The following is a 17657-nucleotide window of genomic DNA, read 5'->3' as shown; positions in this document are numbered from 1 at the left end:
GTCTCTCTGAATGTGGCCAACAGCGGGGGCTGACTGAGAAGCAAAGGACAATGGCTCTGGGCTCGGATTCTTCTTCATGGACGGGCTCTGTGGGAGCCTTCTCAGCTTGGTCGATCACCTTCCTGGACCTGGGGGGAGTTGGGAGGACCTTGGTCTTAGCATAGAGTGGGGAACCCTGATGGCTCCTTGGCCTTGAGAGGGAGGGAGGGGAGGTATGGGTGGAGGGGAGGGGAGGGAAGGGGGAGAAGGAGGGGAGAGAAAGGGGAGAAGGAGGGGAGGGAGGGGGGAGGAGGAGGGAAGGAGATGGAAATTTTTAAATATAAAAAAAAAATAAACCATGAGAAAAAAAAAAAAAAAAAAAAAAAAAAAAAGAAAAATGAAATGATAAGCGTTGCTAGTAAATATATAGAAACTTTAAAGGTAATATTGAGTGAGGTAACTCAGACCCAGAGAAAAATATCACATGTATTTTTCTTCCTATAGTTTCCTAATTCCAAATCTTCAGATGTAAATATCTATATAGCAGTAAATACACAAACTAGCAAAAAAAAAAAAGAGTACCATTGCCTGGAAGTGGGGGAGCAATAGAGAGGGCACTACAAGATACTAGCAGAAGCAGGGGGTAAGGGATAATTCAGAAGTTGGAAGAGGAGGGTAAAATAACAGAAAAGATCTTTGAAAGAGTTACAGTGAGTCAGGCTATTGACGGTTTCCCTGAAAGAAAAACCTATAGTACATATTAGTCACTGTGTACTTTTACATATGTAGCTTGGAGGAATTTGTCTCATCTGAACTGGTGATTCTCCCTCCAAGAGGGAAAGCCTACTCAAAAAAAATTTCCAACATCATTCATGAGAAGTTGTGGGTAGGGATTTTCCAAGGGACTCCTAAAACAATAAAATATATGATATTTCTATTGTCTTTGATCCCTTCCTAGGGGTGCAATAGAGGTTCCTATGCTTAAGAAACTACACAATTCAGAAGTAGGGACCAGAGGCTACCGAGTTGTAACTGACCTCTATGCCTCCACCCTGGGAGCTAGATTTCACAGTATGAGAAAATCTTTGAGAGGAAAGAGACAACCAGTAGTCCTTCTCAAAATTGACATGTGTGAACCCTACCGATGACCAGCATGGCATGTTTGCCATTAAGGTGAATTAGTGGATACATAACTTGACAGTAGTAAACAGATCTTAAACTGGACCTAATACTCACTCTACAAGAGGGAAATAATCCTTGATATTGGAAACCTAGCCAACTGCCTAGGGCTGGTGAATTCATGGATTTTGAATAACCTACAATGATGACTTTATTAGCCACCATAAACCCTAGCTACACTCTAAATATTTGTCCATGTACCACAGATATGTGTATTCTTCACTCCTCTTCAAGAAATGTCTATATTACACAGCGACTATTATAGAAAATTAAAGCCAATTGAAAATGCAGACTTTCAGATCTCAATCACAATGGATACATCTACAATCCAACTACTATACCTAAGGCTCAAGGAACACTGTGGACAAGGGAGCAGAAAGATTTTAAGAGCCAGTGAATCAGGGATTTTGCTATGTGATTGTGTCTCCTCATATTGTCACCCATAGAGCCTCATCAGTAAGACTGATTAAACATAAGTGTAAGGAGGACACCAAAAGTCTGCATGCCAGGGTACACAGAGGAAAGACCAAGAGGCCCCAACCCTACACAAAATATAGGAAACACTTAAAAAATACTGAGAATGAAAGATGTAATCTTCTCCAGGAAAAAAAAAAACACACCAATTATTTATCCAGTGCTAGGTTATCTACCCTAAAATTATGCAGTTGCATGACATTTTAATGTGTGTGTGTGTGTGTGTGTGTGTGTGTGTGTGTGTGTGTAACAGCAATTGATGAGTTGTAAGTTTGTAAGTCCAGGATTTGAAAACATGCAAGGGATGCTGTGGGAGTGTTTGGAGGAAAAGGAGTAAAAAGGAATGATGAGATCATATTATGATTTGAAAAAGAAAAGAATTCTCAAACAAAACATAAACCAAATCATCACAGTTGGCAGTTGGGCTTGTTGCCTGATACTCTTCCCTTAGAGAAGGGGGAGATGAAGAATAACTTTGGGCCCAGTATTTCTAGCTACCTTTCTAAAGCAATTTGTGCCATTTCTGCCCTAATTATATGTGGTCTCATAGTATCAGGGTTGGGCTAGTGTATAGGTTAGGAAGAACCGGAGAAAAGAGCTCCATATTTCAGTGAAGAAGTCATCATCTATGCTATATGCAGACATTCTAGTGTCTGCTTTAAATTCTCCACTACTCAGGCCTGTTACCACTAACCAACTGTACTATAACTAGTTCTAATAAATTCATTGGTAGAACTTTGGTAGAGTCATACCTAGGTTTGACATTGGTTTAGGAGGAGGGAGTAGACATTGTTTACATCACCCACAGAGAAGGAATTTTAGCAATACATGGTCAAGTTGTTTCTTCACTTCCTTTGTAAACTGGATGTGCGGACCCACTGGTAAGGTTATAGATATAGTGAAAAAGAAACTAATGTATCAGAGGTGGGAAATATGTTCCTTTGGTGTCATTTCATAATGAAAATTACTTGTGTCTTCAAAGCCTAAAGCAATAATGAAATGATAGCTTCAAATGCATGATGGATTGCTAGTGTGGATACTAACTGTATGCTTAGATAGGTCTGATTGCACCTCTTTTATAATGGCAATCATAAATCATGTAATAAATTGGTTTAAAAGCATTTGCAGAACTAGTCTATGCACAATTATTTCTAAGTAAATGCTTTTAAACCACAACGGAAAATATACAGGTTGATCCATGGGGACAGATGTGTAAAGGTTTAGGGCGCTAATTTATGCATACATGGTATTTTTAAGGCCCAATATGAAATACAAACATTGCAATTAAGGTTCCAAATTTATTGACCACTTAGGGCTAGACCACCATCATTTCTGATGAGTTTGGTCTTATTTTATTAAGAATAGACATGTAGAGGTGTGTAAACGTACTTATGAAAATATAGATTCTTTAGGATTCAAATTTTATATTACACCAAACCATAACATATGTAATTTTTAGTATAATTCCCACACTTAACATTTTCTATATAAAGTTAGCATTCATGTTAAATACGTAAAAATATTTTAATATACTAAGTTGAAAATCAGCTAGTTGTTTTGGGTGAGACATTTTTAACATAATTTTTTAGAATTTCATATTTGAGTACTATATATACATTCATATAAGTAAATATAAAATAAATGCATATACATACATATACACATGGTATGGGACAATTCTATATTCTGTCAATTATATTTTAAATAAATTCTGATTATAATAGATAAACAGTGAAAACAAATTACCTCTCAAAATAAACTTCCTACTTAAAAATGTAGAAAAAATGGAAAAATGTGAAAGACAGATTGGAGGAATGGAGACTGGTCCTTGAATACGAATGATTCCCAATACAGATTTTTAACTGGGTCTTTGAAAGGATGTTGATGTTAAAGTGTGTGGAACTTTCATGAGTTTAGTTAATTGCTTGACTCATGAGGTTTTTTATATTGATTAATATATTATGATTACAAAAGCTTTAACACTATTGTATAGCATGAACTTTCCAAACTTTTCTATATGATAAAAAATAAACCAAAATGAAATAATTATTAAAGGACTAGGAAATGCAGTTTTGAGGTAAAGTTATTTTAAAATTTAGTTTATATCTTTGTGTTAAAATAACATGACTCAAGATTTTTTTTAAGTTGGAATCTACCTACATTGCTCAGTCTGGGCTTAAACTAGCAATCTCTTTACCCTAGTCTCTTAAGTACTGGGATTTTACATAGATGCCATAAGGCCTAGCTTTTAAGGTTATTCTTAACAGTTTAATGGACTTGAAGATATGATTCATTTATCAATATTGTAAAAATATCTTAACAGCAGTTATTTTGTTTTTATATTTTCTTAGAAAAGATATTTTCTTGGAAATACATTGTGAACATTGAAAAATATTGAATAAGTAAACACACACAATTTAGGGAAAAACAAAACTATGAAAATTATGTTGCTGTATTGCACTAACAATTAAAATAAATAGGTCTTGTAGGATTTTAGCGAATTCTTAGAATTATTTTAATCTACAAAGCATTATGCAAACACTAGTAAATTTTTAAGTTGAAAACAATCTGCTTTCTTTGTAAGTATAACTTCTTGTGTGTTAGGTGTGATCTATAAATAGAATGATTGAACACCCTGGGCATCTTGACACCTTTTTAAATCATATCTTTGTATTTGTTTCTGCATTTGTGCATGTATGATATTTTGTCGGTATTTGTACATGTGTGCTGTTTTCATCTTCATGCTCAAAACAGGAAGGAGAAATGCTGCAGTGACTTTTGAGTTTGTGGCTCCCCCCAGAGGCTCTTCAGCATTCCTTCCAGTGATTTGTGCACAGACTGAGAATCACAGACACTGTTGTTTTTCTTTTTTATAAAAAATGGGTTTTCTTTTAATCTTTTTTTTTTTTTTTTTTCCTCATGGTTTATTTTTTTTTTATATTTAAAAATTTCCATCTCCTTCCCTCCTCCTCCCCCCTCCCTCCCCTCCTTCTCCCCTTTCTCTCCCCTCCTTCTCCCCCTTCCCTCCCCTCCCCTCCACCCATACCTCCCCTCCCTCCCTCTCAAGGCCAAGGAGCCATCAGGGTTCCCCACTCTATGCTAAGACCAAGGTCCTCCCAACTCCCCCCAGGTCCAGGAAGGTGATCGACCAAGCTGAGAAGGCTCCCACAGAGCCCGTCCATGAAGAAGAATCCGAGCCCAGAGCCATTGTCCTTTGCTTCTCAGTCAGCCCCCGCTGTTGGCCACATTCAGAGAGACGGGTTTGGTCGCATGATCCATCAGTCCCATTCCAACTGGAGTTGGTGATCTCCCATTAGTTCTGTCCCACCGTCTCCGTGAGTGAACGCACCCCTCTCGTTCCTGACTTTCTCCCTCATGTTCTCGCTCCTTCTGCTCCTCATCGGGACCTTGGGAGCTCAGTCCAGTGCTCCAATGTGGGGCTCAGTCACCTTCCCCATCTGTCGCCAGCTGGAGGTTCCCTCACGGTCCTGACTTTCTTTCTCATGTTCTCTCTCCTTCTGCTCCTCATCAGGACCTTGGGAGCTCAGTCCGGTGCTCCAAGGTGGGGCTCTGTCATTTTCTTCATCTATCGTCAGGTGGAGGTTCTATGGTGATATGCAAGAAATTCATCAGTATGGCTATAGGAACTGGCCTTTTCAGGCTCCCTCTCCTCAGCTGCCCAAGGAACTAACTGGGGGCGTCTCCCTGGAAACCTGGGAACCCCTCTAGGGTCAAGTCTCTTGACAACCCTCAGGTAGCTCCTTAAATTCAGATATATGCTTCACTGCTCTCATATCCACCCTTCCTATATCCCAAGCACCCCATTCCTCCGAGCTCCCCCCGCTCTCCCCTTCACACTTTTCTCTCCCCATCTTCTCTTGGCCCAGTCTTGCCCAACCCTCAAGTTCCCAATTTTGCCTGGCGATCGTGTCTACTTCCAATATCCAGGAGGATTACTATATCTTTTTTGGGAGTTCACCTTCTTATTATCTTCTCAAGGATCCCAAACTTATAGGCTCGATGTCCTATAATCATGGCTAGAAACCGAATATGAGTGAGTACATCCCATGTTCATCTTTATGGGTCTGGGTTACCTCACTCAGAATAGTGTTTTCTATTTCCATCCATTTGCCTGCAAAATTCAAGATGTCATTGTTTTTTACCGCTGAGTAGTATTCTAGCATGTATATATTCCACAGTTTCTTCATCCATTCTTCCACTGAAGGGCATCTAGGCTGTCTCCAGGATCTGGCTATTACAAATAATGCTGCTATGAACATAGATGAGCATATGCTTTTGTTGTATGATTGGGCATCTCTTGGGTAGATTCCCAATAGTGGAATTGCTGGGTCCTGGGGTAGGTTGATCCCGAATTTCCTGAGAAACCGCCACACTGCTTTCCAAAGTGGTTGCACAAGTTTGCATTCCCACCAGCAATGGATGAGTGTGCCCCTTACCCCACAACCTCTCCAGCAAAGGTTATTATTGGTGTTTTGGATTTTAGCCAATCTGACAGGTGTGAGATGATATCTCAAAGTTGTTTTGATTTGCATTTCCCTGATAGCTAGGGAGGTTGAGCATGACCTTAAGTGTCTTTTGGCCATTCGAACTTCTTCTGTTGAGAATTCTCTGTTCAGTTCATCGCCCCATTTTTTAATTGGGTTAATTGGCATTTTACCGTCTAGTCTCTTGAGTTCCTTATATATTTTAGAGATCAGACCTTTGTCAGTTGCAGGGTTGGTGAAGATCTTTTCCCAGTCAGTAGGCTGCCTTTGTGTCTTAGTGACAATGTCCTTTGCTTTACAGAAGCTGCTCAACTTCAGGAGGTCCCATTTATTCAATGTTGCCCTTAAAGTCTGTGCAGCTGGGGTTATGCGTAGGAAACGGTTCCCTGTGCCCATTTGTTGTAGAGTACTTCCCACTTTCTCCTCTATCAATCTCAATGTGTTCAAATTAATATTGAGGTCTTTAATCCATTTGGACTTGAGTTTTGTGCATGGTGATAGATATGGATCTACTTTCATTCTTCTACAGGTTGACATCCAGTTATGCCAGCACCATTTGTTGAAGATGCCCTCTTTTTTCCATTGTGTACTTTTGGCTCCTTTATCAAAAATCAGGTGTTCATAGGTTTGTGGTTTAAGATCCGGGTCTTCTATACGATTCCATTGGTCAACTTCTCTGTTCTTATGCCAATACCAAGCCGTTTTCAATACTGTAGCTCTGTAATAGAGTTTGAAGTCAGGGATGGTAATGCCTCCAGAAGTACCTTTATTGTATAAGATTTTTTTGGCTATCCTGGGTTTCTTGTTTTTCCATATAAAGTTGATTATTGTCTTCTCAATCTCTGTGAAGAATTTTAATGGGACCTTGATTGGGATTGCATTGAATCTATAGATTGCTTTTGGTAGAATTGCCATTTTTACTATGTTGATCCTCCCAATCCACGAGCAGGGGAGATCCTTCCATTTTCTGGTATCCTCTTCAATTTCTTTCTTCAAAGACTTAAAGTTCTTGTCATATAAATCCTTCACTTCCTTAGTTAGCGATACTCCCAGATATCTTATGCTATTTGTGGCTATTGTGAAAGGTGATACTTCTCTGATTTCCCTCTCTGCTTCCTTATCCTTTGTGTATAGGAGGGCGACTGATTTTTTGGAGTTGATCTTGTATCCTGCCACGTTACTGAAGGAGTTTATCAGCTGTAGGAGTTCTTTGGTGGAGTTTTTGGGGTCGCTTATGTATACTATCATATCATCTGCAAATAATGAAAGTTTAACTTCTTCCTTTCCAAATTGGATCCCCTTGATTCCCTTATGTTGTCTTATTGCTATTGCTAGAACTTCAAGCACTATATTGAAGAGATAAGGAGAGAGTGGACAGCCTTGTCGTGTTCCTGAATTTAGTGGGATAGCCTTGAGTTTCTCTCCGTTTAATTTGATGTTAGCTGTCGGTTTGCTGTAAATAGCTTTTATTATATTTAGGAATGATCCTTGTATCCCTAATCTCTCCAAGACCTTTATCATAAAAGGGTGCTGAATTTTGTCAAATGCTTTTTCAGCATCTAATGAGATGACCATATGGTTTTTTTTCCTTCAGTTTGTTTATATGATGGATTACATTAATAGATTTTCGTATGTTGAACCAGCCCTGCATCTCTGGGATGAAGCCTACTTGATCGTAATGGATAATTTTTCTAATGTGTTCTTGGATTCGGTTTGCCAGTATTTTATTGAGAATTTTTGCGTCCATGTTCATGAGTGAGATTGGCCTGTAATTCTCTTTCTTGGTTGAGTCTTTGTGTGGTTTAGGTATCAGGGTAACTGTAGCTTCATAGAAGGAATTTGGCAGTGACTCTTGTGTTTCTATATTATGAAATACCTTAAGGAGTATAGGTATTAGGTCTTCTTGGAAGTTCTGGTAGAATTCCGCATTGAAACCATCTGGTCCTGGGCTCTTTTTGGTAGGGAGGTTTCTGATAACAGTTTCTAATTCTTCGCGACTAACAGGACGATTTAGAGCATTTACCTGGTCCTGGTTTAACTTTGGTATATGGTATTTATCTAAAAAACTGTCCATTTCTTTTACATTTTCCAATTTTGTGGCATACAGGCTTTTGTAGTAAGATCTAATGATTTTCTGAATTTCCTCTGTGTCTGTGGTTATGTCCCCCTTTTCATTTCTGATCTTGTTAATTTGCGTGTTCTCCCTCTGCCGTTTGATTAGATTGGCTAAGGGTTTGTCAATCTTGTTGATTTTCTCCAAGAACCAGCTTCTTGTTTCATTGATTCTTTGGATTGTTTTCTGTGTTTCTATTTTGTTGATTTCTGCCCTCAGTTTGATTATTTCCAGTCTTCTACTTCTCCTAGGTGAGTCTGCTTCTTTTTTTTCCAGAGCTTTCAGGTGTGCTGTTAAGTCACCAATGAGTGCTTTCTCCGTTTTCTTTAAGTGGGCACTTAGTGCTATGAACTTTCCTCTTAGCACTGCTTTCATTGTGTCCCATAGGTTTGAGTATGTTGTGTCTTTGTTTTCATTAAATTCAAGAAAGACTTTAATTTCTTTCTTTATTTCTTCCTTGACCCAGGTGTGGGTCAGTAGTTGACTGTTCAGTTTCCATGAGTTTGTGGGCCTTCTGGGGGTAGCATTGTTGTTGAATTCTAATTTTAATCCATGGTGATCCGATAAGACACAGGTGGTTACTAATATTTTTTTGTAACTGTGGAAGTTTGCTTTGTTACCAAGTATATGGTCAATTTTCGAAAAGGTTCCATGAGCCGCAGAGAAGAAGGTATATTCTTTCCTATTTGGGTGGAATGTTCTATAGATGTCTGTTAAGTCCATTTGGTTCATTACCTCCATTAAGTCTTTCAATTCTCTGTTAGGTTTCTGTCTGATTGACCTGTCCATTGGTGAGAGAGGAGTGTTGAAGTCTCCAACTATTAGTGTGTGTGGTTTGATGGCTGCCTTGAGTTCTAGAAGTGTTTCTTTTACATAAGTGGGAGCTTTTATATTAGGGGCATAGATATTCAGGATTGAGACTTCATTCTGAAGGATTTTTCCTGTTATGAGTATAAAGTGTCCCTTTCCATCTCTTCTGATTGATTTTAGTTTGAAGTCAACTTTGTTGGAAATTAGTATGGCCACACCCGCTTGTTTCTTAGGGCCATTTGCTTGATAAACCTTTTCCCAACCCTTTACTCTGAGTAGGTGCCTGTCTTTGTGGTTGAGGTGTGTTTCTTGTAAACAGCAAAATGTTGGATTCTGTTTTCGTATCCAGTCTCTTAGCCTGTGCCTTTTTATAGGTGAATTGAGTCCATTGATATTAAGTGATATTAATGACCAGTGGTTGTTAACTTCAGTCATTTTTAGTAGTAGAGTTTGTGTGTTTCCCTTCTTCTAGTTGTGCTGGTGAAGGGTCGCTAGATGCCTGAGTTATTGTCGGCGTTGTTGGACTCCTTGGTTTGTGATTTTCCTTCTATTACTTTCTGCAAGGCTGGATTTGTGGCTGCGTATTGTTTAAATCTGTTTTTGTCCTGGAATATCTTGTTTTCTCCATCAATGGTGAATGCAAGCTTTGCTGGATATAATAGTCTAGGCTTGCATCCATGTTCCCTAAGTGTCTGTAGCACATCTATCCAAGCTCTTCTGGCTTTCATGGTCTTTTAATCTTTTAATTTTGGTTAGAATTTGGGTAGTCAGTTGATAGGGCAATCTCCAAGATATTTAAACCTTTTTTGAAAAACAGCAGAAAGTCACTGAAATTAATTGAAATTATGGCTGGACTCAATGTTATTAATTTGAGCTTGTATTTACCTATGATTATTTTATTCAGCCAGTGATTTTTATATTGATTTGAATGAAAAATGTAAAACAAAGCCCAGAAGACTTGGTTACACAGCTGCTGTGGGCAAACTATTTCTTAAATTAAACATTTGTAGAAACTGACTATATTACTAACCAACACGATATGTTGATTGCCCACAATACATTTCTAGATTTTTGAATGCTTAAGCTTGAAAAAGGAATCATTATAAAGCAATAGCTCATTTAGTCACTAATATCAGTTAGTTGATATTTAGATAAAGAAAAGAGTATCTGAAGCACTTGGGTTGCCATAGTCCATTTTGCATTAATCAAAAATTACAGAAGGGGGTTACACAGAATTTGTCAAGTATTGAACTTTTTTACTTTTAACCACAACATAATTTTTTTCTCTTTGTTACTTGCCCCATTAGTATTCTGCCACATATCCTGAACGCTGAGTTAAGAGCCAGTCCTATCCACCACTTTCGAAACTTTTAGGCATTTTTTAAGGCAACACCAAGAAAACAGCAAATCATGTAGTATGTTCAATTTTTCACTGAGCAAATTACTTTTTTGAAGGGGACCAGATACCTGTTGGGGTAGGTAATTGGATGGAAAACCTCTCACCTCCAGGGTGGCCTTTGTACCTAGAGAGGGTCAACGGGGACAGAAAGCCATTACCCTTTGATTGCTGTTTGCTGATCTGTGTGGAATGAGTTGATGGCAACCATTCAGTGTCTAGTGGACACGTATAGGGATCACATTTGGCATCCTTGTTGATAGCTCCAGAAAAATAGAGATGAATTGAGCAGGCAGTGAGGTTACAAGGGTGACCCTCCAGATTCGGATGGACTTTCTTTGGAGAGGAACTTTGCTCTTACCTGACCCACACTCCTTGCCTACTCGATGGCTAGACTAACAAAGCATTTAGGGTATTAGAGACCTGAGATCTAGTAGACTTTCAACACACTCCAATCTTCCTTAGAAAAATTAATCAAAATCCTGATCTTATCTCCACAAGCTCTTTCCAATTTGGAATCAAATAAAAATTGTGTAAGTATTGATGTAGTTGTTGAATAAACAGCAGATATATGATAATTACTAAGCTGGCACTTAGCAGTTGGTTTTAAGTACTCCTAATTACCCCAATTTGCCCACTACTGGAATCTAAATTGCCTTTTATTCTCAGAAAGTTTCAGGATTTTAACTTATTTCCTGGGCTTACATTTGCTTTACCTGGAAGAGTTTTATCCAAACTTTTCATCATTTTGGCATGTACTTTGAAGTGTTTGTGCCCCCAGAACCAAGTAATATACTTATTTAAAAAAATCAGACCAACTTTTAAGCCTGTTGACAACTTTGTGTTGGACCATATTCAGCTATAACTTGGCTAAATGCTGTCTAGGGGTCATGGATTGATCATATTTACAATGTAGGCTCTTATATCAAGGCTTAAGAGAAGCCCAGACTTTATAATAACATCATGTCCATGTTGTGGGATATTTGTATATTCTGTGAAAATGTATTGTTGTGATTGGTATAATAAAAGCTGATAAGGCAATAGCTAGGCGGGAGTTATAGGTAGGACTTCAGGGCAGAGAAAGACCTCTGGGAAGAAAGCAGAGTCACCAGCCAGACATGGAGGAAGCAGCATGGGCAGTACAGAGCCACATGACAACACATAGATGAAAATAAATGAGTTAATTTAAGCAATAAAAGCTAATGAGGAAAGCCTAAAGTCAAGCTTTCATGATTAATAACAAGTCTCCATGTCATTATTTGTGAGCTGGTAGCCCACATAAAAATCCAATTACATGTCCAAATATTTTAACTATTTAATAATCTCATTTTGCTTTCTAAATGATATGATTGAGTAACATATTTTTGGTTGCCTAGTATCCTTTTATACAGATGTAGAATAAAAATATATAAGGCCACCTATTTTACCTGATTCATTGAGAATGAGATGGTGCAGGAGAATTGTCTGTACTTTGTCAATCATGTTTTTAATAAACGCTGATTTGCCAGGCAAAAAGTATAGGTGGGTCAACCAGACAGGAAGTAGAGGTGGAGTGATGAGAACAGGAGAATGCTAGGAAGGAGGAAGCCCATTCCTCCGAGTCCACACAGACCACCGAAGAGGCAACATGTGACCTGCCCAGCTGAGAAAGGTACTGAGCTGTGTGGTTAGCATAGATAAGAATAATGAGTTAATATAAACTACAAGAGCTAATAAGAAGACTGGGCTAATGGGCCAATCAGTTTATAATCTTATGGAGATCTCTGTGTGATTTTCTTTGGGGCTTGCCGGTTGTGTGGCACCGGGCGGGACAGAAACCCCAACTAGCAGACCCCTTCATGTTTCAATGAGAATACAAGATAAGCAAATTTTGACATAAAAATACAGTGAAGTCATACTATCAAATCTGAAAGAACACAACTCTGATATCACATAAATAAATGAATTCCAAGGATACAAACTGACTATAAGCAGAAGACATGAAGTGAAGCATTCAATGGGAGATCTGAAGCTACAAAGGCCACTAAGTTCTATTGGATACTTATTACTTTTAGTTATTTCCTCTCCCAATTTTACCATCTTTAAGATAATATGAATTTTATATTATTAGTTTCTATTGTGAAGGGTGTTGTGATCTCTTTCTCAGCCTGTTTGTCATTTGTATACAGTACGGCAACTAATTTTCTTTCTGAGTTAAACATGTATCTAGCCAGTTTGCTGAAGGCGTTTTATCAGCTGTAGAAGTTCCCTGATAGAATATTTGGAGTCAAATATTCTTATCTGGCAGAGGGCTAATATCCAAAATATATAAAGAACTGAAGAAACAAGATATCAACAAACTCTATGCTCCAGCACAAAAGAAGTAATTGGGTTCAGCTCTAAACCAGAATTCTCAACCAAAGAATCTCAAAAGGCCAAGAGTCTCTTAGAGAAATGTTCAGCATCCTAAGCCATCAGGGAAATGCAACCCAAAAGATATTTAACAAAATATATAAAAATAAAGCAGTCAGAGGTCAGTGGAGATGTGGCTGGCATTAGGTGGCACCAAATGTGGTGAGCACTTGGATTTGGAGAGAAGTATGTTCAGCTTAGTCTACTTCAGTGAACGCTGATTTGACCAAACCCTCCATCCTGGGGCTATGAATGAAGCACTCTGGTAAAATACCCAAACTTAAATGAAACACTTTAAATATATCAGAAACTTTAAATAAAGGCAGAGCAAGCTGACTTCCATTCACTAGTTTCTCATTTTTCTTCAGAACTGTTATCATTCCCATGCATTACAGTTCCACATCTGAGTGAGCAGAAGTTGGCACAACAAACAGTGGATAACTTTTCACGTGTTGTATATGCTATTTGAAAAACAAAATGACATCTGTGTGTCTGGTATTTCTGCAGTGCTCTGGTCAGACATTGGAGTCTTCAACTGTGATGCTGGCACTGGGGGAGTGGGCAGTAAAATCTTTAAACATGTTGTCTTTCATTAATATAGGTGTGAGATTTTTGAAGCCTTCAGAAAACGCACCTATCTGTCTCACTGTCCCATCTGAATTCCATATCTGCTCTAACCGATCCAAACCATCCTCTTCATACAGGCGCATGTCCGAGCCAATTCTCAACCCCTTCTAGAATTTACTCCCCGACTTCCAATACCACTGAATGGACATATTCCTCTCCGACTTCATGCTTCTTCAGAGTCCCAAAGTTGCTAAAGGTCAGTTTCTTTGGCTTCATTTTAGCAGTAGTTGTTAGCATATCATCTGGTAACTCGATGGCAGCTTGCTTCTGGTGCTGGGCCTTATCACCAACCAGAAGGCTGAAATCAGTGGCCAAATGTCTACGCAGCAAGGTTTTATTTGGTGGAACGTTCAATAACTGAATCATAGTTTCCACATTAAAATGAAGCTCAAGAACCATGAGTCCTCCATGGACACCACTGCCTCTGAGATTGAGGACATATTCTGGCAAGTCCACAGAGCTCATCATTTCCATTGCATGATGATTGGTCCACTGCTGAACCTCAGATGGGGTGATGCCATTCTCATCAGATGGCCAGCTCTGCAGGCAGTTTGGCTCAAAGTTATTGATCCTCAGGACTTGGATGGCCCTTTTGATACTGAGGTGGTGCAGCACATTCACAATCTTTAGGGACAGTAGGTCATTCACAGTCATATGATGCAACACTTGCTCCCCAGTCCATTTGGCAAATGGCATACCCTGGTCACTGTTGGACTTCCCTAACATCATCGAGATTCTATCTTACAGTCTATTGAATGAATGAGATCAAAACCACAAGTGACAGCTCAAGCTGGCAAGGATGTAGAGAAAGGGGAGCACTTCTCCACTGTTTTCTGAATCTAAATTTGTATAGCCACTTTGGAAAGCAATTTGTTGGTTTCTCAGAAAATTGGGAATCAATCTACCTCCAGACCCAGGTATATCATTCAACTACACCACACAGCCCAAAAAATCAATTGATAAGAACCAAGGGTCTCCCAGAGATCAGAGAAACTGTAGGGTTCTTTGCATATATACTCTGACTGAGTATCTTAGAGTTCCTGTGGAATTCCTAATATTCAGAGTGTGAGTGATCTCTGACTTTTTTGTCTTCTTATGGGACCCTTTTCCTCCTATTAGGTTGCCTCATTTAGTGTCAATTCAAACTTATGTTCCTGGTCTTATCATAACATTCTTTGCTTTGTTTGGCTTATGTCCTTGGGAGGACTGCTCTTTTCTGAAGGGAGATGAGGATAAGAGAAGTTGTGGTTGGAATATAGTATAAAAGAGAAGAATTTAGAAAATAATAGACAAACTAAAAAATAATATGAATTTTAAATATTTTAATTGCAGAATATAGACAATCCCAAACAAATTAATAGTAATCCATTTTATAACCTGCTTGCTGTTCACACAGGCATGATACAATAGAAATGCAACGTGGTATCTAGTGTATATGGATCACATGAGTCTTCATTTTTCTTCTTTTTCTTCATTTAGTCTGCACAATTATATTTCATGGCAGCTGTTTTGTTGTCTTTGTATAGAAAGATATATTGAAGCCATAGTTAGTCTCCTTACTATCAATTAAAAAGTGATAAGGTTGGAAGGTTGCCTAAAGTAGTGAATGTCCATGATGCATTGGGTTAACAGTATGCATCATTTTTCTCCTACTTCATTCTTTAAAAATCAGCAAAATATATACATATCATACCCATCACCTATATCCATTATCTACTTATCTATTTATCATTTATATATGTATCATCTTTATTTCCTGTGTAGCTCTATCATATATCCATTCAGCTATCTCTCATATATAATCTACTTGTCATATATGAGTATATCCTCTCTCAATATGTCTTTTTATATCTTATCTGACTGTCACCTATCCATGCATCTGTTAACTATCATTGATTGGTCGGTCTGTTTGGGCATCTACCTATCATCAAGCTATCTATCATCTATTCATCTATCTATCATCTATATTCTATCTCATGCTTATATAATAAAAATCCATTTTACAGATTAAAAAATGAGAAATCTTCAGATCTATGTAGACAGAAGTTTCTGTCCCATCTGACCCATGACCATTCATTCCCAAAGATACACACAGAGATTTATATTATTTATAAATTGTTTGGCCTATTATATCAGGATTATTACTAACAACCCCTTACAACTTAAATTAAACCGTAATTATTGTCTATGTTTAGACATGTGGCTTGGTATCTTCTCTCAGTGAGGCATTCTCATCTTGCTTCCTCTGAGTCTGGCTAGTGACTATGTCTCTGTCTTTCCTCTTCCCAGAATTCTCCTAGACTGGTTGCCCCACCTATACTTCCAGCCTAGCTATTGGCCAATCAGCATTTTATTAAACTAATATGAGTACATGATAAATCTTGATAATGCACAGAGCATTATCCCACAGCATATCTGCTTATCCATTGTAAGATTCAAGACAGCTGAGGATATAGTTGCATTTCAAATGTCAACAAGGGCTATACTCCAAAGGTGCCAAGTTTTTGCTTAGAATCTTATGGCAATAAATATAAGTATAATTACTAACTATGAAAAGAACGATATGCTGAACTTAACCAACATATTTTAATGTTATCTTTGCCTAGCAAAAAAAAAAAACAGAAAGAATTTAAACAAATGTCTTGTCATGATAGTCCAATCAAGTCAATAAGTCAATATAAAAGTAATTATCAAAGATATTCAAATGTGCTAAATTAAATGTTTTACACCTTTAATTAAAATAATATATGGTCTAAAAGGAGTTATGCAGCATTGTATACTTTTGACATACCAGAGGAAACTGACTAACACATGGTAACATACACTTTTAATATTAAATTTGTATTAATGCTATCAATTTAGGTTAGGAGTTTACAGTGTAATCTATCTTTTGAGTGTTCAAGAACATTTCTCTGGTTAGGTATTTCACACGTCTAGTCTTGCAAAGAAATATGCAAGTATCTTATTAACATTTGGTATACCAGATGCTAACAGGAGACTGGAATAATGTTCTAGTTGGTTAAAAATTTGTGCCTGTCTTTATTTATTTATGTATTTATTTCCTTTAGTAATTAAATGTATTTCAGAATTGTATAACAGAAATGTAGGGAAATTTGAAGAGTATATAAAATTATTAAAGATATCATTCATGAATAAGAAAATATTTGTAGGTTGCTGAAACCATTTGTATTGGTATAATAGGATATGTTAGTAATTAGAAAATAAGATAACTTCATTTTAAATCAAAGTTCATGAAGTTGGCAATTTTGAGATTTTATTATATACAGACAACGTCTTTGTGGAGCAAAACAAATGATATAAGAAGACCAACAAAGGCTATCTTTGTCTTCTGGAAATAGACAAAAGATTTCTGGGAAATTCAGCCATGTTTCTTCTCTCTTACCCCTTCTTCCCCCTTCTAGTGATTTTTTTCTATTTATTACTATGGGGATTGTCAGTTTCTGTTGCATTGGGCTTTGTTACTTGAAGCTAGAGGTTGCCTGGTAGTCACTCTGATTACTATTTTAGATAAAATATGGGTCAGTTAGCCCACCTGAAAAGAAACGCCTGACCTACATATATCATGTCCTCAAAATAAATCAAATAAGGTCATTACAGGTATTCATGAGTGTTAACTAAGCAGTCTTCAGGGAAATATAAGTAGATTCTTCTGTGTAGGCACAAAAATGAACATCATTTGAATGATGCTACCAGGGCCATCATTGTGCCTTCAGTACACTGTGGTTCACATGTAGTCATGGGAGTCCTGCTGGAAGATGTAGAGATTACTAAACCAACTGAAAGAAGCAGAATCCTCGGGAAGCCCTGGAAAAAATAGTCATGGGAAGTGTCTTGGACTTGTTCATATAAAACAAACTGTTTAATCTTGTCAGTGTATAACTGGGTGGTATCCTTGCAGATCTCTGTTATGACTTCAAGATTTTCTTTCGTTACTTTATTACTATTCTTATTAGGAATAATTTCCCAAAGAATATTTATGCACTAAATCAATTTCCTTTGATGAAGATAATTTCCCTTTCCCCTGTAGTTGTAAATTACTTCCTTAAGTTGTAATGTTTTAAAGTAATGCCCTAGCCCTGCATCTAAATTCTGCACTTTTCTACAGTCTGCGAGCATAAGCATAACTTTGCCAAGGTCTTTGAAATTGTACAGCAATGATGGC

At 37.7% G+C, this 17657-nt stretch overlaps 1 protein-coding gene across 1 annotated transcript; it reads right to left on the bottom strand.

Annotated features, from left to right (window-relative positions):
- Window positions 1-13362: 13362 nt before the first annotated feature.
- Window positions 13363-14200, bottom strand: LOC119824208 (liprin-beta-1-like). Its single transcript, XM_038344370.1, is given in 2 exon segments — window positions 13363-13603; window positions 13605-14200. Coding segments are annotated over 2 exon segments (837 nt in total).
- Between the last annotated feature and the right edge of the window lie 3457 nt (window positions 14201-17657).

Source organism: Arvicola amphibius, chromosome 10 (assembly GCF_903992535.2).
Source record: "Arvicola amphibius chromosome 10, mArvAmp1.2, whole genome shotgun sequence".
NCBI lineage: Eukaryota > Metazoa > Chordata > Mammalia > Rodentia > Cricetidae > Arvicola > Arvicola amphibius.
Note: the sequence above shows the minus strand (reverse complement) of the source record. Positions and strands in the feature narration are given on the sequence as shown.